The sequence below is a fragment of the Malurus melanocephalus genome, unplaced genomic scaffold (assembly GCF_030028575.1).
Source record: "Malurus melanocephalus ecotype Western Australia unplaced genomic scaffold, MMel_1.1 scaffold_189, whole genome shotgun sequence".
NCBI classification, from domain to species: domain Eukaryota; kingdom Metazoa; phylum Chordata; class Aves; order Passeriformes; family Maluridae; genus Malurus; species Malurus melanocephalus.
Genome location: NW_026623421.1, coordinates 466,206 through 488,713, shown reverse-complemented (window position 1 = coordinate 488,713; position 22,508 = coordinate 466,206). Strand labels below are relative to the sequence as shown.

General features: G+C 40.9%; 1 protein-coding gene across 3 annotated transcripts in view; it reads left to right on the top strand.

Moving 5' to 3' along the window:
* Positions 1-22,508, top strand: part of UBE2E1 (ubiquitin conjugating enzyme E2 E1) — a 44,585-nt gene that overhangs the window by 288 nt on the left and 21,789 nt on the right. The window contains exons 2-5 of one of the 3 annotated variants that reach the window (XM_057373197.1): positions 118-154; positions 664-728; positions 1,983-2,161; positions 4,276-4,326. In XM_057373197.1, the coding sequence (XP_057229180.1) occupies positions 118-154; positions 664-728; positions 1,983-2,161; positions 4,276-4,326 (332 nt within the window). Of the gene's footprint in view, positions 1-117; positions 155-663; positions 729-1,982; positions 2,162-4,275; positions 4,327-22,508 lie in introns of those variants that run through there. The other 2 variants (XM_057373196.1, XM_057373195.1) reach the window with 2 other exon arrangements.

Here is a 22,508-nt window from a genome sequence, read left to right as displayed (position 1 = left end):
GGTGTGTTTTTTTTTTTTTTTTTTTTTTGCTTTTTTTTTTTTTTGTTTTTTTTTTTTTTTTTTTTTTTTTTTTTTTATTTTTTCTTTTCTCCCCTTATTGCTTTCAAACTGAGACAGGTGAGAAGTTGCTGCTGCTGCCGGAGGGACAAAGCAGGTGAGGCAGGGGAAAAGCTTTGGGGTTGAAACAGTTATGAGAATAGGAGGAAAGCAAGCAGCCCCCGCGCCGAGCCTAACACCCCCCGCTGAGCCTTAAAAAAGCAGCCCCGGGTGCTGCCCCTCTCGCAGCCACCTGCTTCCCCCGCGTCCCCGCGGGGCTCTCGCACGGAAGCAGCAGCGGAGCCGGGGAGGGCGCCTGTCCCTCTGCCCCCACGACACCCCTGCAGGTTACTTTTCACAGGGTCTCCATTAAAAACTCACGTCCCCCTCCGTGTGCCCCTTTCTCTCCACCCCCGGGAGGGAAGAAAGGGGGGGCCCGTGGCTGCCGGGATCCCCCTCCATCCCCGGAGCGGGGGCTCCGCCGCCCGCCCCCGCCAGCCCCCGCTCCGCGCCGGGTGGCGCCCCGGCCCCGCCGCCCCCCAGCCCCGCTCGGCGGTGGGGGAGGCAGCCAGGGAAGCCATTGCCTGTTTAATAGTTGCTGTTGCAGCACTTCCGCTTCTCTCCCAGCGAGAGAGACACGAGTGGCCAGGCCCAGCCGCACCGAGGAGGAGCAGCCAGACACAAAGGGAGAGGTAGGGGGACGGGGCACCCCCCGCCGCCCTCCCCGGGGGCAGGGGCGAGGGGCAGGGCCGGCCGCGGCCCGGCGATGGGGCGGCAGCCGGCGGGGCAGGGGGGTCGCGCCCGGGGCTGTCAGGTACCGCTGTCCCCCCGGCCCTGCGGGCCCGCGGCTGGGGCAGCTCGGCCGGGCCCCCTCCGGCTCTCTCCCGGCGGGGGCAGGGGAGCTCCCCGGGGGCCCGTGGCCCTGGGAAGGAGGCGGCCGTGTGCCGCTTCCCCCGGGCCCGCGGCCGCTCCCCCCGAACTCTCCCGGGGTGCCCTGCCAGCCCCCCCCATCCCTCCCGACGGCTTCTGGCCCCTCTGGGCTGCGGACCTGCCCTCGGTGGCCCGCCGTGCTCGCCCTCCTAGCCCGTGTCCCCGGGGTGCCCACATGGACCCGGGCTGCCTCCCCCTGGCCCCCGCTGTCCCCCTCCCTGGCACCGGCCTCCCGGGCCCTCCCCTCTCGCCCCGTAGGCCCTGGCCCTCCTTCCCCCCACGTCCCCCCCCATCACAGAACCTCGGCTCCTTTCCTCTGGGCTGGCATTTGCCCCTCGGTACAGTGGGCCTCCCACCAGTGCACCCCACTCCTTGCTTATCCCTTCCCCTTGGTTTGCTCCCTTCCTGCCCGCCTCTCCTCGCGGCTTCCAACACCCGATSCCACAGACAGGGGTTATCCAGCAGGCAGGGGTTTCCCCACCACAGGTCACACAGCTGCCAGGGTCTTCCCTGTGTTGCCAGTGATGCCCCACTTCCATTTTAGAACTGGTCACGGTCATTCCCCCCCCAGCCCCATCCCTTCCTGCCTCCCCCACGTGCCTCCCGGGAACCCAAGGGACCCGAGCTGTTCCATTTTTATCTCCTACACCCCTAGGCTCGATAGTGGTGGGTGGTGATGGCTCCTCTTGTGTGTGCAGTTTGGGGGAGATTAGAAAGAATTGCTTTGAGCTTCCCTGATCCTCGCAGTCATCCTCGTTCCAGTCTCCTCTCATTTCGCACTTGCTTTCTGAGAGGAAGCTTTAAAAGTCCCTTTCCCCCTGCTCCTCGGTGTTACTAGTGCAGGGGAAGCTACTGCTCCTCCTGCTACGTCTGTAGGGCCTAGGGAGGAGAGGGAGACACGAGGATCCTTTAAAAGGAGCATAACCCAAACACAGAGCGAGATTGTCAGCAGCCTTTCTCTGTGTGTGTTTGTGTTCACTGTTTGTTCCCCACACCCCATGGTGTCTCCTCTCCAGGTTGGGGTGTGTGGTGGGGGGGTCGCTATGTCGGATGACGATTCGAGGGCCAGCACCAGCTCCTCCTCATCTTCATCCTCCAACCAACAGACAGAGAAAGAGACAAGCACGCCTAAGAAGAAGGAAAGCAAAGTCAGCATGAGTAAAAACTCTAAGCTGCTATCTACCAGTGCCAAGAGGTGAGGCTGCCGTCAGTTTTCTCAACAAGTCAATGCATCTTCCCTTCTTTCTCATTTTATTTTGCTCCATTCCCCCAGTGCTCCCTTGCTGCTTGCTCCCTTTCCTCATCTCTAGCCCGTGTGCTCTGCCTTTTCACGCGAAGCTGCTATTGTCTCGCTTTTTTCGGTGTTTTGCTGCAGCGTCTGCCCAACTTCAGTGCTCTTTGGTTCTTCTTCCTGCTTATCCCAAATGTTTTCCTGGCTTTTCTTCCTCTGGGCTGTTATTCTGACCCTCAATTATTTCTGCTGTCTTTTCCTTTTTCCTTACTAGCATTTGTTACGGGAATGGTGTAGAATTGACATTTAGACCTTATTTTTTTCTGTGCTACTGGAAGCTATATGGTCCCGAGTAAGGCATTGCATTTCAACATCTGTTTCCCTCTCTCTTGGGTTGGAGTCTAGAGTGTCTTTCTTTCTTCCCAGGACTGATTTGGATATTAATTAATGTTTGTGAAGTTTTGAGTGTGCTTGCATTGGGGGAGTGCACTCCAGTGCAAGTGGTGTAATACAGCCCCAAGTCTTTACCAACAAATACRTTGCTGTTATTTTTGTCTGCTCGTCACTTATATTGAATTTTCTATGTATGGTTGGATGCYGACTAGAATAAATAATCCACAGCAGATCCACTTGTGGACATTTTTCTCTAAAATAGTCTTTATTCACAGCACAGAATGGGTTGGGGCTTTTTTTGAGAATGAAATTATTTTTATTCCAGAATAGTGTGTAAGGAGAAACACCTGCATAGAATAGTAATTCCAGGACAGCTATGTCAGTCAGTTTTCCTCACTTGGACAGATTTTTGGAGCTACACATTTTTTTTAGAAAAAAGTAAATTGTTACCCTTTTTTATTTATTCTGTGTGTCACTTGAGTTCAGGACCATCCTGCTCCAGGGAGCTAAGCCTGACAAATGGAAGTTTTCAAGCCAACTTGCAGTACTTCAGTAAGAATAATAAACCATCTCACTGAACAGCTTTGCCAAACAGCAGAGAGTTTGTATCAGTAGGTGTCAAAAGTGACTGGGGTTTTATGCAAATRCCCTGTCGTAGCAACTGAGTTCTCTATGGCTTTGTGGAATTTAGGCACTTTGGTTGTTCCAGATCTCCACTCAGCAGGTTTCCATGGTAAACTGACATAGATAGTGGCAAGCGGTGTTTACGTGTCATGTCTTTTAAGGAGAAGATTTTAAACTGCCTCCTGTGGAAGGGCTGTGGCTCTTGTGTACCACAAGTGGAAGAAAGGCAGGAGATGCTGGCAGAGTTTAAAGGAGAAGGGAGGCAGGCTGAGTGCTGGGTGGGGAAATCTGGAAGGGAAGGCTGAGTGACAGTAATGGGACTCCAGGGAAGAGTATGATAGCTGGTTGGGCGTTTTGTGGCAAACGCAGTGTAAGCCCAGAATAGTCTGGGCTGGGAGGACAGGATGTTGGCTGAGTGTGGCGGAGAGAGGGAGCGTCTGGAGTCCTAGGGAGGGGACGTGGGGGTGTTGTGTGGCTCTTGAGGGTGAAGAGAAGGCAGAATTGAAGGTGCTAGGAATGTGCAGGAGCCTCGGAAATAGATATTCACCTTCCTTAAAGTGTCCTTGAGAATGGCGCAGTTATTGACTCCCTCAGGGCTGTTTTTTTTTTTCTCAGGAAGGTGATGAGAAGCTGGGGGAGAGAGGAGGGAGCCAATTTGGCAATGACTGTTTTTCTCAATCCGTAAGACAAAATTCCTTTTCAGACCTCAGTTTCTTCTTGGTGCATCACATTTGCAGAGGTTTCCACTCATTTACAGGCTGGTTGGCAGAGCATAGTGGACAGGCTTTTCTCACTGTGGGGCTGGCATCTCTATGAGAGCGTAGAGCAGTGCACCTGTCTGTGTTCAGTACATGATGCCTCTCTCCTTTTCTGTCTCTGTAACAGGGCAGGGCACCTGTCCTGCTTAGTGGGTTTGGGCTGGTGGGAGGCTGCAGCTGAGAGTGCCTCTCTCTTATGTGCTGTGGCAAGCTCACAGTGACAGTATGACTGTAAGGCAAATGTGTTAACTTGCTATCCCACACAGTGACTTACCTTTGTTCCTTCTTGCTTTATTGCCACAGGATTCAGAAGGAATTGGCTGACATCACCTTAGATCCACCTCCCAACTGCAGGTTGGTGTCGATTCCTTACTCGAGGAGGGTGGGGGAAGCTGAGGGGCTGAAATATGTCTGTGTGTTGTAAGTGCCTTCTGAGGCTCTGAATGGAGCGGAGGAATGGCTGTTTAGGTGGCCAACAGTACTTTCGTGAATGTTTGTGTGATTTTAAATAGTTTCCAGGTGGAGGGATCTCCAGAGGTCGACCAGTTTTCTGTTTGTTTTGGGAGTTTTTTGTTTTTTTAACAATTGCCTTTCGATATGTTACACTGTTTTGTGTGTGCAYGTTTCAGAAACTGGTCTGTAAAGAAGAGTGTGAAAACTTTCTCCTTGTTTGTTTTTGGTTTTGGTTTCTAAATCTAATGCCTGACTGCACTAATCTTATATAAATAAGAGTCCTGCCAAGGAGGCAGAGAATAGTAAAATGCTGTGAGGTTTTTTAGCATGGAGTTCTGTTGTGAACAGCAGCTCAGAGTGGAAGAGAAGCACAAATTCGTCACTCAGTGGGTGCCCTACTGGAAYATACATCTTACCTGATGAAACAGAAAGCAGGGATATTCTGTTGCCCTTTATAGAGCAGCTGGGTTTTCGATACGTTTTAGAAAATTGTACTGTTTTTTTAAAACATCTAGCAGGTTGATTTGTTTCATTGCATGGTGTCCCTGAGCCTCTTTGCGTTTGGAGAGGAGACAGTAGTAGTGTGACATCTTTGGTTATACTTGCTCATCCAAGAAGAAAGAGACTTTTGGTGTGATCTGTGTTCACTGTAGTTGCCAAGCATAACTCTGTTCCCATCTTCTTGCTGTAGCTGAGGTTTGATGCCTTTTGATGTTGGTAATAGCAGAAATCAGAGAAAATTATGTTTATAAATAACTATTTAAATTGGTCTTTTTAGTATTGAATTTCCACCCACAAATGTACATGAACCTTTTTGTTGAAGGTTTTTGCCACTGTTAGTCTGTGGKGAGGCATTAGCATAAGACTTAGCCTGACAGGTCCATAGCCACCCATTCAGTACCAGTCCCAAGAATCATAATTAATTAATGGAGGGATTAAACATGTGTGACATCTTGTCTGATACTAAAAAGATTCCTGTGCTTTTGGGAAGATAACCAATCAGCTTGGAAATCTTTAGCTGTGACTRTGTTGTTTTTGGGAGAGTAATGACTTACCCGAATACTACAACATTTCCCGTTCTTGGTCTGGAGATGTCTGTCCTGTCTGTGTCCCAGCTCTGTGTCAGGGTGAAGTCCACATGATTTCCCCTCCTTCTTCTACCTTAACCTGATTTTCATGGGAAAGAGACATAGAAGCGTATCTCATTCTGCAGATAACTGAGTGCTGGGACTTCAGTCTGAACTTTGCAAATCTATCCAAAAGTTGTGATAGTGAATTAATAAGTCAGTCAGATTGCATGTTTCTTCTGAAGGTTTGTGTAAATAGTATCAGTACCCTAATTTGAATCCAACTGAAACAAGGACATTCACAGGTAAAGATGAACTAGCAAACTACTTGTCAAAATAGAGTATAGTTTTTCGTCATTTTTTAAAATTACATAGACCTTTGAGGAGAATGCACTTCAAGGCCCACATAGTAAATTTGTGTTATTTCAGCCTTTACAAATACTGCTAATGGTAAAATTGGTTTGTAGTACAAGTAGGGATGATTAATCTTCATCCATAGTGGATTTACAAGTATTCTACATTCCTTTTGACTTTCAAATGAGTGACAGTGAAGGCTGGTAACTCTTGCAAGTAATGTATGAAACTGGTGTGGTTGTTATGGCCTTTTAATATGTTGATAGGTAGGAAAACGTGAGTGGAGTCATTGTGTGTGTGTGTGTGTGTGTGTGTGACCAAAGGAGTTTTGTTATTGCTCATTTTGGGGTGAAATCATCTTACTTCTGTAAAGACGGTGCTCAGAGTGGAGGAGAAGGAGCCCTGCTTGTGTTAACAATGCTCCAGCCATGCAGTGGAGCCCTGGGAGTTTGCCTCTGTAGCAGCTGGTTTGTAAAGGGTAGGCAGGTGCTGATTGCCACAGCAGTGAGATGAGTTTCAGCTATCGCAGTTATGGGGAAAGTTCACTTCTTGTGAAAAAAGAAATAGAAATAGTCAATTTATGACTGTGAGGGGATTAAGCAAGTGAGAGACTCTGGTTGCTGCGTGATGTTTAAGTTTGCCAAAATTTGTTCTTGGGAAGCCTGCTAACAGTGTCACTGCTTTCCTTTATATTTCTTCCTGTCATATGAAGTGGTATGCTGTGAAGGGGGTATTAAATACATAGTTTGAGAATAGTAAGTTACAATTTCCTGCCTTTATGACTTTGCTTGTTCTAACCTTTCTATTGACCTCCTGCCTCTCCTATCTCTGCTGCCTTTGTGCCTCTACAGACTTTTTTCAGGTGTCACTGGAGGAGAGGCCAGTCCTCTCCTTTTAGGCATCTTGCTCTCTCCTGCAAGTTTAATCTTAAAACTTACATTTTCAGGGAATTATATRTGATGCCACATACTACCTGTTGTGCTGTCAATTTCAAGGGTTGCCAGAGCCTCAAGTCAGATTTGAAAATGTTTGTCTGAAACTGTATCCTGTGTTATGTTGGAAACGTACATAATCTTTTTTTTTTCTGGACATCTGTTCTGACACCCCTCACCACCGTGCTTGTATTTTCCCCTGTTCTGTGTCTGGTTTGATAGAAGTTCATGGTTGGYGGTGCTTCAATTTTTGGCCTCGTTGCAAAATACTGGTCTTTTTTCAGTCTTAATTGCAGTAATGGGAGTTCAAGATATTTAACACATCCCTGAGCATCTCTGTATGTTGAAAGGGAAAGGTTCAGGTTGTGAATGATTTTTAGTAAGAACTATTTTACCACATCTTATATGAGGTATTTTTCTTATAAAATACAACATACAAGATGCAATTCCAAATAGTGACAACCATTTGACATTTCAAACAAAATAGCTTAAAAACAAATGTTTCATTTTTTATTTTTGTAGCTTGCAGTGACTGTATTTTTGTGTGTATAACCCACAGATCATCTGTTTAAAAAATAAAAACCAAAAGACCCAAACCCCAAGCATGCTCAACACCCTGTGAGTGAGCAGCTGTGTGGTTTTTACACATATGTGGRTAATATGAGGGGAAGTTTATCCCAGAACTTCCTCTCTCTTCAGTACTTTCCTTGCTTCTGGTTTTTCCATAGCTTGCCTGTGCCACAAAAAAGCTTACCTGGGCTTGTTTCTCATTGTCTGCTTCATTTCTCATAGTCCTTTTGTCCCTTCTGTCTCCTTCTTTAGTTTGTGATTTTGATTTTCACMGGCTAATATAGTTACTTGTGCAGAGGTGCAGAATATGTGCATAGAAATGCAGTCTCTGTTCRGCCTGCATTCCATAAATAGATTTTTGGACTTGAAGGCATTTTCTAAAAAAGATATGTTTAATACATGTCACAAATTCATGGGTTCCTAGTGGGAGCAATGCTGTCCTCCTAAGCGTCCTAGTGTAATGTGTGTTTGGCAGCTGCTTCTGAATGGATTTTAGTCCCCTTCCTTGTTTTGAGTAGGCCAGTGCTCTGGAGGTCTTTAATTTCTGCAAGATGATTTGACTCCTGATACTAATACTGAGTTATGAAAGTTAAATGTGGCTTTCAAGTTCAAAAGGTGGTTAGTGGTTAATATGAATTGGAGAATGACTGTTTGGACCTAAAGTGTTTTAAATCTTTTAAGAGTGTATTTGGTGATCTCTGGCCTATTTTGTATTATATCAGAAAGTTTAACTTTTGTTTTAAAACTCAAAGAAGGTAACCAGGGACTTCTTAATTTTGGTCTTTTGTGTATGTTGGTGACATAGGTGTCATGTCTTTGCTATGGGTCTGCAGATGTCAAAGCGAGGTTCAATCTTGCTATGTAGGCGGTCCTGACTTTTGTTTGCTAATAGTACTTGTGAGTATTGTGTAAAAGCTTTCCTTCTGTCTCTGTGATGAAGTCTACAAAGCTTTAAGAGAAATTAATTAAAGCTTTAAGTATTCTTTATTCTCTTTGTGTCATTTATTCAACCTCTGTATCTAAGCATCTTCTGATGCTAAATCTGCTTATTGATGTGAGGTTATGGAATACGTGGTTTTCCCAGTTTTTAGGCATGGGGACACAACAGCACACAAAAAGCGACTTGTCCAAAGTCATGCAGGAAATCTCTGGCAAAGTGGAGAAATGAATGTAAATCTCCTTTGTTTCAAGCTAACTTGCAGCTGAGCTGTTCTGCTGGAGCTGTGTGCATCAGTTGCATTATGAGCAGGGCTTTGAATTTGTGCTTTATTGTGTGTCTGATATTGACTGTATGTAAGCATGGTAATTTAATGTTATTTTTCCCATCTGTGTAGAGGGACYAAAATGGATATTAACTAGAATTAATGTTTTTTTATCTGTCTTACCCAAACTGATACAAGTTGTCTCCACATGCCTCATTTAAGTCCATATAGGCAAGACCAGCTGTTATTTAAACAAAATTAATTTTCAAACCTTTGCTGAAGGAGGAGGCATTTGCCTGCAAGGCTTACCATTGCTTCGGAGTAAAATGCTATCACAAATTCATTATTTAAATAATAATAAAATACAGTTGTGTTTCTTGGCACCTTCAGCCCAGTTTTTGTAAATTYACAGAATAAGGACCAGATCTCCTTGAGAGTCTTGTGAAAGTTAACTGTCAGCRCTTAATAAATATGTGTCTCAGTAAAGATGGTGGGGAGAACTGCTCTCTGTTAYAAAGTGTTGAGTATTAATAGTTTTCAAAACTTTGCAATGTGGAATTAAGATTTCTGGGCTTGAGAGAAATCTGCATAAAATGTGTGGCTCAAAGGCAGTTTTGAAGTCAACAGTTTCTTATTATAATTAATATATTTCATCTACATACCATGTAAGGCTGGCATTTGTCTTGCTTACATTTGTTTTTGATAGTGCTTGTAATTTTTTGCAAGTGTATTTTTTCAATACTTTTAACTCCAGTAATACTTTAAGTRCTTTTGCTTTTAAATCTAGTGTATTATCTAAGGATGGATTGTTGCTGTTAAACTCYAATCAGTGCTGGTTTTGTTATTTTCATGTGTGAAATAGCACTCACATATAGCATAGCCATTTTCTAGCATAAACTGTCTGGTCTTATATTTCCTAAGTGACAAGCTTAATTTCATTATGACTTTTTTCCTTAATGTGCACAGTCAAATTATTAGATCAGGAATGACACAAATGCCAKCTTTTCCTTCCTTGTAGAAATAAAATATTAGTATCACCTTTAATGAAGGTGAAATTATCAGCTTACAAAAGAAGTTTAGGAACTTTTTAATGTTCTTTTTCCTTGTGTTGAAAATGTGAATGTTTTCCGTGAGAAGTTTCCAGACGTAGGATAGGAAGGACCTTCATAATTAGTGCTGTGTGTAGTTGAAAAATATATTTTGTCAKATAAACTACCAGTGGTTCAGCATTCTCTCCTCGCTTTGTTTGGCACATGATCCCTGGAGAAATAAGTCTTCCTTTTGAAATGGTGTATTAACTAATTTAGAGATACTCTGCAGCTGTGTATGGTGTAGCTTGCAAACCATAAAAATAATGCATTTCTACACTGGGTAAATTTGAAGTATGTGGAGGTAGCAGTTCCTGCAGGCGAAGTCTTCTGTCCGATATACTCAGACAAAGACTGCACAGGAGCAGTTTCTTTGCTGAGGATCGATTAGTTAATATTACAGGAATTAACTTTTCTGAAGCTATTTCTGTTTTTATTTTAACTGTCAGAATTTTTTTGATGGCTGTTCGGACACTGTGGCAAGAGTTGGCTGATGCTGTGGTAGGTTTTGTTTGGCACATCCTGGCTCAGTAATTCCCAAATGAACTGCATTCTGTGCTCTTGCATGCCAAACATGGAAACTATGAATCTTGAGAGCGGCTGTGAAATTGTATCATGGCTAAGAACAAAGAGGATTGAAATCCCTTCTGTGCACACTCCCTTGTATACCACTTAATTTTATTATTTGACTTTCAGCTTTGCTGCCCTTGGAGGGCACTGTGCAACTGTGTTTATGATGCTGTGTGTATGTTTTATCTGACAAATTCTAATATTTCTTCTTGTTTATGCAGTCTTGTTTGGTTTTTCAGTTGTATTCCAGCACTGCTTGTCTAGATTTTTATACTGAATATGTGTATAGCAGCAGGTTATATGTCTGGTTTTGTTTTAAGAAATATACATTATATGTGTATGGTATTTCATAGACATAAATGGGACACACTGTGTGTATGCTGTTTATACTTTAGGGGTTGAATCTATCTTGCCTTTTTATATGAAGACAAAATTACCCATGGATAAGTGGCTGATCTAGGGGATCGAGGAGGATGCATTTGTTTTTGAGGATTTCAAGGAAAGCAGGTTGCTAGTGACTGAGCCTTGGGGTTTTTGAAGAATGTGGGTTGTTTTTGAGAGCCAATAACATTGCGTCTCTCAGGATGTTCGCTTTGGCCCTGCTATTGGAGGGGATTATGCTGGGGATTGAAATGGAGCTCACCTGCACCAGTACTACAGTGGATTAAGGTTATATCAGTGAGTTTGTGCATAGGGAAACGTCCCGAGCCTCTGCCTGCACCTTTCTGTAATTGTACATGACAGACCAGACTTCCATACAGCACCTTTTCAGAAGCATTTAATGTGCTAAACAAAAGGGATCCCATTTTATGTGAGTGGGTTAGGAGATTACTGCGCACCGCGTTCAAAGTTAAGGACTGTGCTTTCTCTACTAACAAAGTGCTTCAAACTAACTTAAATTAATGATGCAGTTTAGTTACTATAACTAGAATCTTGCCAGTCTGTACATTTATTTGAATGAAATAAATTTATACATATTTTCCCTCTGAGGCTTAGCAGAGGTCTAAATACTTCATTATGTTACAAAACCAAGGAGAGAACATGTATTGTCAAGTACTATAAATAAACTACAACTGTCAAAATAAGCATTGTACACTTAGGAATTCAGAGGGGTTTTCTTGTTTCTCTTGCCAATTTGCAAATTTCAGCAAYGTGCAATTAAAATTCCAAGGCATTTGGGGAAAGTGTAATGGTTGCAACCATGCATTTAATGCATATTTTTTGTGTGTGGGGRGCTAATTGACATTACGAGGAGAAGATGTTGCAGAGTTGTATGCTTAACTTCAATATCAATATGCAGTGTTCTTTATTAACCTGTACCCTGGGGGAGAAAAGGAGTGGGGCATGTAGACTGTAGCTTGGGGCATATGTGGTGTTTGAATCTTTCCACTCCCTCCAGTCTCTTCCATGATTTCACAACTGAAAATATAGGTCAGGTAAGATGAAATGGAGCTGTTTTGAGAACTGGGTCCAGGCCAAATTTTGGCAGTTCATTTGTTTAATAGAAAATMCAAAGTAATTGGATTAAAGAGGCTGTACGATTAATGATATAGAGTCATGTTAGATTTCTTTGCTTCTGTGTTTCTGTGAATCAGTGCAGAATTTAGGTCTCAATTCCTCCAGGAGCTTCAACTTTCAGAGTCAAAAGTGAGTGTGAACCAAATCAGATCAGCGTGTTAGTAGAAGCATTTTGTACTTTGTGTAAGTGTWAATGACTGTTTGAAAGATTGCTCATCCCTCCCTCTGGAACAGCTGGACTTGCTGGAAACACGGAAAATCTTGAACTGGTACTGAGAATTGTAAAGGCAAAGTRGAGAGGAGATTCCTGGAGCAGGTGGATTGCTAATATTTAATACTTTTTCTGCTGTGGGTATCGGGGCACACATTTTGGCCAGTGTATTCCTGTGTCTCACTGGGAGAAATCAGGAGAGGGGCTCTTGGAGTCTTTTCTTTTCATGCCTGTGATCATACAGAGAGTTGCATGCAGGAATGGAAAGACCCCCAAACATAAAAAATTAATTCTGAAATCAGAAGTATCTTTTTACCACATGTGAAATAGTTTTGGTATGGTCTAAGAACTTTGTCAGATTTTTTGAGAAAGTGATCATTCTACAAGGAAAACTGCCAGGATAACTGTCTCAAAGATGCAGTTTGAGTATCTTAACTGACATTTTAAGGTTATAATTTAGGTAATGAGTCTTATGGATTGTCATATGTTTGCAGTTTTCAAGTGGACAACATCTAGAAAGTTTCATTGTGTTGTTTTATATTCTGAACAAGTGCAGGTGCTCTGAGAACGGCCTATAAACGGAGGAGAAAGTGGAATTTATTTCATTAAAACAGTGTTTAGCTGCTGTAGATGGTTTTGAAAGATTGCTAAAATGTACACTGTTGTAATAATACCATTTTAAAGTAATATCAATACTATAGCATAACACAAAACACAAATGGTCATTTTATGAGAAGTTTCTGATCAATCAGATTGTTGTAATACTGTATTTGCACATTATTTTCTATATGTTTTAGTAACCTTTTTAAAGGAGATAATTTAAGTGATGCATGCAAGCTTTTTGTAGTTGGTATCCTCCTTCTTTATAAGTTATTTATCAAAAAGAATTGTCTGGCTTTCTTTTTGATGGGGTAATTCTTAATTTGAGATTCTGATTATATTTTCTAGTGCTTTGACTTCTGGTAAAAGTATTTATGCCTCCTTACACTTGGGAGAGAGAAAAGACTGAAGGCTTTAAATAGCTGTGCTGAATCTCAAAATATCATGAATCTCACTGAGTTCTCCATTGCATTAAAGTTGTGGTGATGCTTCCTTCCTACTTTAAATTGAATTTCAGCAGCACTCTTGTAACCTAGGAAATCAGGCAAGAAGATGTACAGTAGCGACAAGAGTGACCTAGGAGATCTAAGTTTTGAATGTAACTGGTACCAGTCCTTCTGCTGCTGTGCTGCTTGTCTTTTAGATTCATCCCAGGGTTGAAATCTCCAGTGAAATCTTAATGATTCCTTTAGAACAGCATCTTTCCAATTTTTCCATCCCCCACTCCTCGTGTGAGGTTAATCAGATTGCAGGTGTTGGTAAGACTGGTAGATGAATGAGTTGCAGACGAGGAACAGAAAAGGACATAAAACCATTCAAGGCAGCAAGATTGTACAAGGCATTAACAGTAAGGGACAGCAGAGAGAGATGGCCCATCAGGAAGACTGAGGCAATTTTGTGCTGGTTGATGGAACAGTTGCAGCAAAGGTGGAAGTGGAGACAGGCTGATGCTTTTTCTGCTGCAGCAATTTAGCTCCATTTTCTTCTGGTTCCATTTCACTCTAAGGAGCAGAAAACACAGGACATCCTCCTCTTGGTGACTGGGAAAGACCATCCATGGGCCACCCTCTTCTTGGACATGAGTGGATTTTTACTGGAAACAGTAAAGCACATAATCTGCAGCAATAGTTTTTGCTGTGATGATTGTTTTACACACCCACTAGGGAGRTAAAATATTCATTTAGCAAAAAAGTGAATGTACTTGTATGATCTGATAGTAGGCACAACATACTATACCTTGAAGTATATGTGTAACATGTGCCCCACCGTTTCTTTGCAGACCTCTTTGAGTCACAYGTGACCCTTGAGCCAGGATTGTCCTCCTAGAAGCACATCCATGAGATGTGCGGGKTGGGAAAGAAAATTGGGGAAGCAATAGCAAGAAAGGAGCAAAGGGAGGGAAAGACAGAGAAATGGAGGAAGGGAGCAGAAAATGGAGAGATAAACAAGTAAACAAGCAAAAGTAATAGGAATGTTCAAAAATCTCTTGWAACGCAGTCAATCCAAATCAAATAGACAAGTATTAAAGTTAGGAAGTTGCAAATTTTTTTCATTGAAGGCCCTGTGAATATGAACTTCTCAAAGGAGCCCATCTTGATTTTGTGGCAACTGGAAGAAAAATTGTTATTCAGTAAATTTCATAATACTGGAAACACATACTCACTGAAACTGTTAAGAGGTCATTTTAGAACCAATTAGGTCCTTCTACCCAGTAGGCAGTGACGTTATGGAAACTATTCTTCCAGAGATTGTGGAGGAAGTTAGTATCAGTATGTTCAGAGGTGGGCTGAACAAATTCAGAGCAACAGTTTCATAAATACACAAAGAAAAAAGTCAGGCATGTACCCTTTAGCATCCCAGCACATCAGTGGCTGTGGATTCTGAGGGAATACAAAAGGAATGGACAACAGGTAGTGTCCACAGTCACCTGTTCTGAGGAGTGTKCTCTTACCACTGCCAGGAGTAGGGTGCTGAGTTAAATAACCCCCAAATAGTCCTTTTACCTTCTAGGCAAAATATCCACAAAATTACCTCCTTCCCCCACTCTGTTGTCCTTCATTCCAGTCCACTAACTTCAGGCTCTTTTCTRTTTCCTTGTTCCAATTAACATGCCTCTTAGCCACAGAAAACGTTCAACTTCTCCCCTTCTTACCTCTTCTTTTTATGATTTGCCATTTAGAGTCAGCTCATTTCCTGTCATTCAGCCACTTCTCACTTTTGTGAAGGATTAACCTTTATGCATTTGTGTTCCTGAATTTAGACTGTAAACTTTTCTGAGTAAAGGACTTTAATTTTCATTGGTGTTGGCAAAGTGGTGTGTAAATTTCTATCTATGTTTAAATGTTCTTAAATAAAGGAGCTTTAGTCTTTGGGCTTGTAGGTGTCACCCTATCCTCCCTTCCCCAAAAAACTTCTTRTGATGTTGCAAAATTGCTTTTTCTTTTTCCTTATCTGGTAGAGGTAAATAAATGAATTGTTTTATTTAGCAGCTAGTGTATTATCTTGAATATGTGATTTGGCTGTTTTCCGGTTTTGTACAGATCAGGGTTATCACAATTGTTAGCTTGTGATACTACTGCATTGTAATAGGGTAATGTATTTTGAAATATATTAATGTTGGGGCTTTTTTCTTCCTGGATAGTGGCAGAGAAATAATGAAGTTGTCCAACAGCTAATCTCTTTCTTTGTGCTYCTACTTCACCTTCCACCTCAATATCTGGGAGGATTGTAACTATTTGTTAGGGAAATAYGAGCTAAAATGCATAGCTATTACATGTGTTGAGGCATTCCAATTTCAAATGCTTAGTATTCGGCGTGTGTGCTCTTAATGACTATAAATACTACATTACATATGAGGTTTTTTAATGTATCGGGTATGTCTTGTACCATTGTTTTTCCCACAGAAAATGCAAATTTTCTAATGCCAYAGATTGTACAGTCTTTCTGCATTTCATTTCAAGGACTTTGCCTAGTATTTCACAGAATGGTCTTGTTTATGRGGAGATTTAAAGTCCAGACAAATAATTTAGCATTGAGATGGTTCAGGTGCACATTTCACTGCATGCTAAATAGCACAGAACTAACCATTTAGGACTTATTTGTTAACTAGTACTGGATTTTGTCAGGACAGACTGAAAAGTAGCGATTGGATAGTGGAGGCTTTGTGTGGTAACACTTTGCAGTGGGGATATGACAAACTGGCAGGGTCCAGCCATAAGTTGTAGCAGCAGAATGAAGAGCTGTGGCTAAGTGGGGATGTGCTGTGACCTCTCTYATGGCTGGCTGAACAGCTGGGTGAGATTTGTTAGTGATTCACAGCTTGATTTAAAAGAGATAARGGTGGAGTGCTGATTTGGGGTTAGATCTGGAGAGGAGAGCTGTCTTTTACCTACTGAAGTCTGTTTTGTTTGCAACAGATTTTTGATTCAGAACTAATGAGGAAAAACATGGAGCTGGAGTTGATGGCTGAACTATGACATACTAGGAAAGAGTGAAAATATAGGGTGGGATTAGATGTAACCATTGAAATCAGGGAACAAGAGATCAAAAAAGTTCATTTTGCCAGATCCCTTTCCAGTAGTAAATCTTACAGTCTCTTGCCCRGAGATGCCCAGCAATCTCTACTTCTTTTCTAGGTTTTCCTTTCCTTCATCATAATCCAATGTGTCCCAAATCACCTGGAAGAAAGAGCTAGAGTGCCTGTTCTAGCCCATGGAGCTGAACAATGTTCTGCAGGCCATCTCAKGCTTGTAAAGAACAGTGCTAGTGTCTTCTGCTTCCTTATCCTCTGAGCTGAGCATGTGCTGGTCCCTTCTCTTTCCTGATGGTTTCACTGATCTTTCACCAGTAAGCCACTACATCTGTCAAAGTCTGCAGCCCATATCTACAGAGAACTGAAGAGGCAAGGTCATCTTGTTGACAGAAATAAAATGTTTATTAGGAATTAAAAAATAAGCAGACATAACCATTCTCATTTTATTAATTTACTTGCAAATGAAGTAGCAGTGATCAGCTTAACTACTGAATGTGTATAAAGATTTTTTTTTTTTAATTGCTAAAGTGTCTGGGACATGAATCAGAGTATCTTGATTAAAAGGAAAGCGGAAAGTGTTTTTAAATTACTTAAATGGGCAAATGAGATAATCCTGAGTGCAAAGTAACATAGGAATTGAAATCAGTCATCTTTCTTTATGTTTGGTCATTAGAAAAGTGTCTTTTATTAGCTTGCAATGTTTCCAGTCAAGACGGTACATCTAAACTTCACTTGGGAGTTATAAGGATATTTGGCTGTGCAGAAGGTGAGCCTGTATGAGCATTTACACAGCAGACAGGGGAATGAGAGATTCTTTGGTCAGTATTTTTACTAATCTTCCTCTCATGTACACTTTGAACGAGGCACCTGGAAAGTAATTTAGTTGTTTTAGCAAATGGTTTCTTTTCAGAGGAGAATCTCAGTTTTTAGATATTAAAATAATGAAACTATAATGTTTGTTTAGATTGGCTTTCSTGAAAGATAGTGTGTCATATCTTAATGACACACACTATGTCCAGTGCTAAATTTCAGTCCTTGCTGGAGATAGTGAATGAACTATGTGCACAAATAAATGGGTTTGCAGGTCCCTGCTTATATTACTAGAGTTCAAGGTCACCAAAACTGTGTACAATTTAATGTACTATATGTATTATTTACCCGTTTTTTTTCCTTTAAAGTGCCAGACTGTTTACTGAGCTATGTGAGCACTTTACTGTTTTATATATAGGCAATTATTTTCTTTTTCTCAGCTGGGTATGCACAGAGGGTAAGCATTTTTTTTCTTCCTTTTTTATTTATTTATTAATTATGCTGAGACAACCAGATGGAAGAATGCATCTCGCCTTTGGCTTCTGAAAAAAAGATCTCTGTTTTTGTTTASTGTGCTAAACAGGGTTATTTTCTAGTAAAGGTTATATAATATGCTTTTGAAGTTATCTTCTCTTGCAGTGGGTCATATATATGATCTATAGTGAGTATGGAGAAACTCACACTTTTGACCTTTCAGTCTCTTTGGACCCATTACTTGTTGGACATAATTCTTCTAAAATTAGGTTAATTGTTCCAAAGAGATCATTTGTGCTTATTCCATTATTGCCATTTGGTGCTGCCTCTACACACTGCCAAAAGTCCATGGTATATTACATTTTTATTGTTATGTAAAGAAGCTGTAAAACAAACTGTGGCTCTGTAAGTGTATTTGAAATCTTTGCTATTGGCTACTTCATTTTTCCCTTTATGTCTCTTAACTTTTACGTTTATACTTTTGCCACCACAGGGAGCTAATGAAAAGCAAACATATAGACTGTTTGAAAAAAAAAAAAAAGGTAGCGCTATGCACAGATTCACATTGCTTACTTACTTGTATTTATTATTCTGTTTCTCTAAGAAAAGATAGGGTGGACATGCTGTKCTGGGGTGTTTTTTGGGGGGAAGGATTGGGGATTTTGTCTTCTCTTTGTGTTGCATTGGCTGTTAAAGTCCTCTGATTTTAGGAAACTACAGCTGTAGACCTARTGACCATACAGCAAACAAAGAAAGGAAGAAGATAAATATATATGCAGTAAGACATTGATCTGGTTGAGGGGAGGTCTGTTTAACTCAGTTTTTTTAAAACTTACATGCCTGTGGGCGGTCGGATCCATGTGCATCCTTAGCACACTCACAGGATTACGAAAGGTGATTTCTCTTATGTGTTCAGGTTTCTCTTTACAAGTAATAATGAAGAGAACAAGGGCTTAAATTATCCTATATTTTTGATTCTTTCTGTATGTCTTTGAGTATGTACTAGAACACTRTCTCATAGGAGTAAAATTATGAAAKGGATGCATTTAAGGGTCTGACTTTCCAAAAAAATGGTTGCCAGTAAGAGTACTCATTGAGATGATGAGTCTCTTGATCATTCTTTGCCCTAGTGGGAAAAGTATGTGAAACCAGCTCAACTGCCACTGGGCAGCCTCTCTCACCATTTCTAATCCATGCTGGCCACAGCTGCTAAGATGTTTTTAATAGATAGACATTTTCTTAGTTTAAGCTGTTTTTCTGCTTTAATTGGAGCTTGCGTGGCTTAGATCTTGCTTTCCAGTCTTTTCAGAAATACACCTGAGCTCAGTTGACACTGAACCAGAGCTGCCTTCCCTTTGTGACCTGTGCTGGGGAGACATACCTACGTGGTGGGGCTCTGTTCTATGTGGATTAATGGAACAGAACCAAAAAGATTAAAAGATGCTCCGGAGGGGAATATGCGCTTGGATTTTGCCAGCAGTTAAAAGTAAATCCCTTACAGTAAGGAACTCTAAATGGTTCCTCTCAATATTTATTTTGCAGTAATTGCATTGTTCAAGAAGACTGAACCACTACCAGACTTCAACTTTGAATTAAATGAAGTACATTTTAGCTTGATTTATATTTTGCCCGCCTTTTCATTTTGCAAATTATGAGGTAATTCATAGTAATTTGTAAGTTTTAAAACTGTTAGATACTATCTGTYCAACAGCTCTAAGGGGACAGTGTTGCATCAGATCTGCTTTTTGTTAGCAGTGTGTTTAGAACATGTATGTGTGTGGAAACACACATTTTTCATTCAMTTACCAGAGCACAGTTGAAGTTCTGAGAAAGTAAAGGGTTATTTTTTTTCTTTACTTTTTCCCTCCCAAATGTGCCGAAGAAGATGTGTGTAAAAATAATTGTAGATCAAGTTTGCTTTTCTTCAGCATTAATTTGACTTGTAGAAATCAACAGAATATATGTTTTCATAAACTGCAAACATTGCATCACTCAGGAGAAGCACACATAAGAAAGTCTCTTAAGGGTGGGCAAAACAGACTCCGAAGATAACGCTGACTTGCCAGTTAATCCCAGTGGTAAAAAGGGTAAACTACTTCTCGTGACTGGGAGRGGATCAGTGCTAACATAATGTATATTCTTGTCATCATTTTGTAGCAAAAATAATACAATTCTAGATCTGCTGTAATGGAAGACCATATATGAGTGTGTGTGTTCACATGTCACTGAACTGAGAATGTCTATAGRGGGGTACAGGTTTTCTGTACTCAGATTTTATGCATTAAGTAGTCTCTGTATGATCAGGGCTAGATATAACAATACCATTGTCATACAAGTTTGTTAAAATATGTATGAAAATTTTAGCAAATTCAATCTGAATGTCATCACACTCAATCAGGACACCTCATTTTATATTTCACCTGCCTGGGTTTCCTKTTCGAATCTGATCCTGTCATCAAGTAAGAACTAATTGTGCTCTTGTGCTCTTGGCTAATCATAGCAGACTAGYGGCTTTCTTCCAGTCTTTGCAGAGTTTTGACTTAAAACAATGAATTTCCTAACTGTATGGCAACACTTAATTTTTTTATAATCTGTTTCTGTTCAAAACTCACCTTTAAAAAAAATATCTGATCCAAATGATATGGATTGTCAGTAATAAGGGCATTCCTCATTCCAGCTGTCAGCAGAGAACACTTTTGAAAGCATCCTTGTTGCATCTGCAGCCCATGAAAAGACAAAATAGTCTATTTTTTAATGGAAGAGTAAACTCTAAAAGTTTGTTATCAATCACTGCTGATGCTGAGMATCTTCAAATTTTGCTTCTGTCATTAAACTGACAGTAGTTTTTAGATAATTACAGAAGAGCAGAACCTTATATGGAAAGCACAGAGCTCTGCAGAGAGCTGAATTCCTCTACAGGAGACATTTTAAGGTTCTTTTGTTTAAAGCCAYATGATTTATTCAAGTTGCCTTTCCTACACTCCTAATATGAGAATTTGGAGGCCGGGAATATTTTGACTAAAGCCTAGGTATTTCTTGTTATTGTTTCTATTATCTTTTGCTCAACTACCTTTTTTTTTTTCTTTCTGAATTTACAGATGTGGATTTATTTTGCATTTGTCTGTTGTGTGATTTTAGGTTTGGTTTTTTTGGAGAGGTTTATTTAAAAAAAAAAACAAAAATCTTTAGTGTATCAAGGTATTTTTCCTCCCTGGCCCCGACATGTAGAAACTGTGTAGTTTAAAGTCCTGCTGAGATTTGCAGGCATAAATGTCAACTGTAATAGTCTAGCCTTTTAACATATTTCTTTCTTCGCTCCTGATATTTTTCCACTCTGTGGAATTAATTCCGTAACCTGAAGTGCCACTTATTAAAAAGGCAAGACAYTGTAAAGAGCTTGCTACCATCATCACTTCCTTTACAGAAATATAGTGATTTCACTCATTACAGCACACTCAAGTTTAATCAACGCTGTGGCTTTTGCTCTGTGTAGGTATTAATCATTTATAAAGTCTTCGGATTCTATTACTCACTTTGTAGGTCATTTCCGTAGGCATCCCCTTGCAACCTGATCAGACATAATGCATAAAAATCATTTCTGGGATGACCCGATATGGAAAGGGGTGTGGAAAAGGAGGATAAAAAGAGACAAAGTCAGCATGTGAGGAAGACTTTCAGTCCCAAGGAGATACAAGATAGATGTGCACGTGTATGTGGAAGGAGGGAGAAAAACATTTGGATATGTGCAAGCCAGGACTGGACAAAGATTTCAATGTAATGCTCAGAATTCAAGTAGATTTTCATATATAGGCAAGTTTAATTGGAAGAAACAAAGAACTCACCCCCACCTCAAAAAAACCCTCCACCATACTGCTCTGGTACAACATCTCAAGGTATCTTGCTTAGGCCTAGGRGCATGAGTTTAATATTGCTCCCAAATCATCATAATTAATAATATTGACTTTGAACATTGATGGTAGCAACATGCCTGCCCAGGCCTATTTCAAATTCTGTTATGTTCTTGGCCTCAGTAATTTCCTATGACAGTAAGTTCCACAGATTAATTTTATGTGTGAAGTACACATATAATACCTTCCCTTTGCTGCTCTTCCATTTGCCATCCTTGATTTCAATAGAATATCTCTCTGTTCTTCTGTTATGAGAAAAAGAAAAAATGTTTCTGATTTACTTACTCTTACACTAGAATTCAGTGCAGTATGAAGTTAACAATTAAATGACTGAAGTATTTCATCCTGACTGTGTTCTTCCAGATAGAGTAAACTTACCTTCCTRCTAGGAGAATCAGAGATAGATGAACAAGTAAAGAAGAAGTTGTAACCTATGAACTTTAAGCATAAAGCTTATGACAGAAAGTGAGAAAACAAATGTCAAAAGCATTAAAAAATGCTGGTATGTCTACATTTGGAAAAAAACCAAATCAAACAAAAAAACCCACCCCAATGAACCACAAACTAACCAAATGAAATAGAGTGTGTAAGGCTGAAAGTGCTAGTGAGGGACAGGGACAATTATAAAAGCAAAAGAAGARAATTTTGTGTATCATGTCACCCAAACCTCCGATACCACACACACTCAGCATGCTATTTTAAACCTCGTTGTAGAAGCAATTAAGGTCAACAGTTCCAGCTTCCTTTGTGAGCATAAGCAAGTTCTCAGGTGCCATCATCAGGGTCATGGATGACAGACCATTAAAAAAGGAAAAAGAGGATCATTGCCACAACTTGGTAATGAACATTTCTGGGTACTTGCAGGACGGGTGTACATCTGTATTTGTGTGCACCTACCATTATCTGGGTGTAAGCTGCATCAAACAAAAGCATRACTTCAATCAAAACATTTCATAAAACAGGGATGGCCACATAGAGGCATTAAATTTGTCAAAGCAAGTGGAAGTAGATTTCAGAGGAAACTCACCAGATTGCAGACTGATGACATTGGTGTTACAAGTTCAGTGGAAACCTTGCTTGATTTAGTTCTTGCAGGACAGCAAAGGACAATTCAGAAAAATGACAGAGCTTCTATGTTACTTCAGCTATAGGACTAATCCCTACATTCAAAGGCTGCCTACCCTTTGATCCACTACCAGCCTGGTCTGCGTCTTACTGTACCCAGTTCCAACTTTCCTCATCTTATT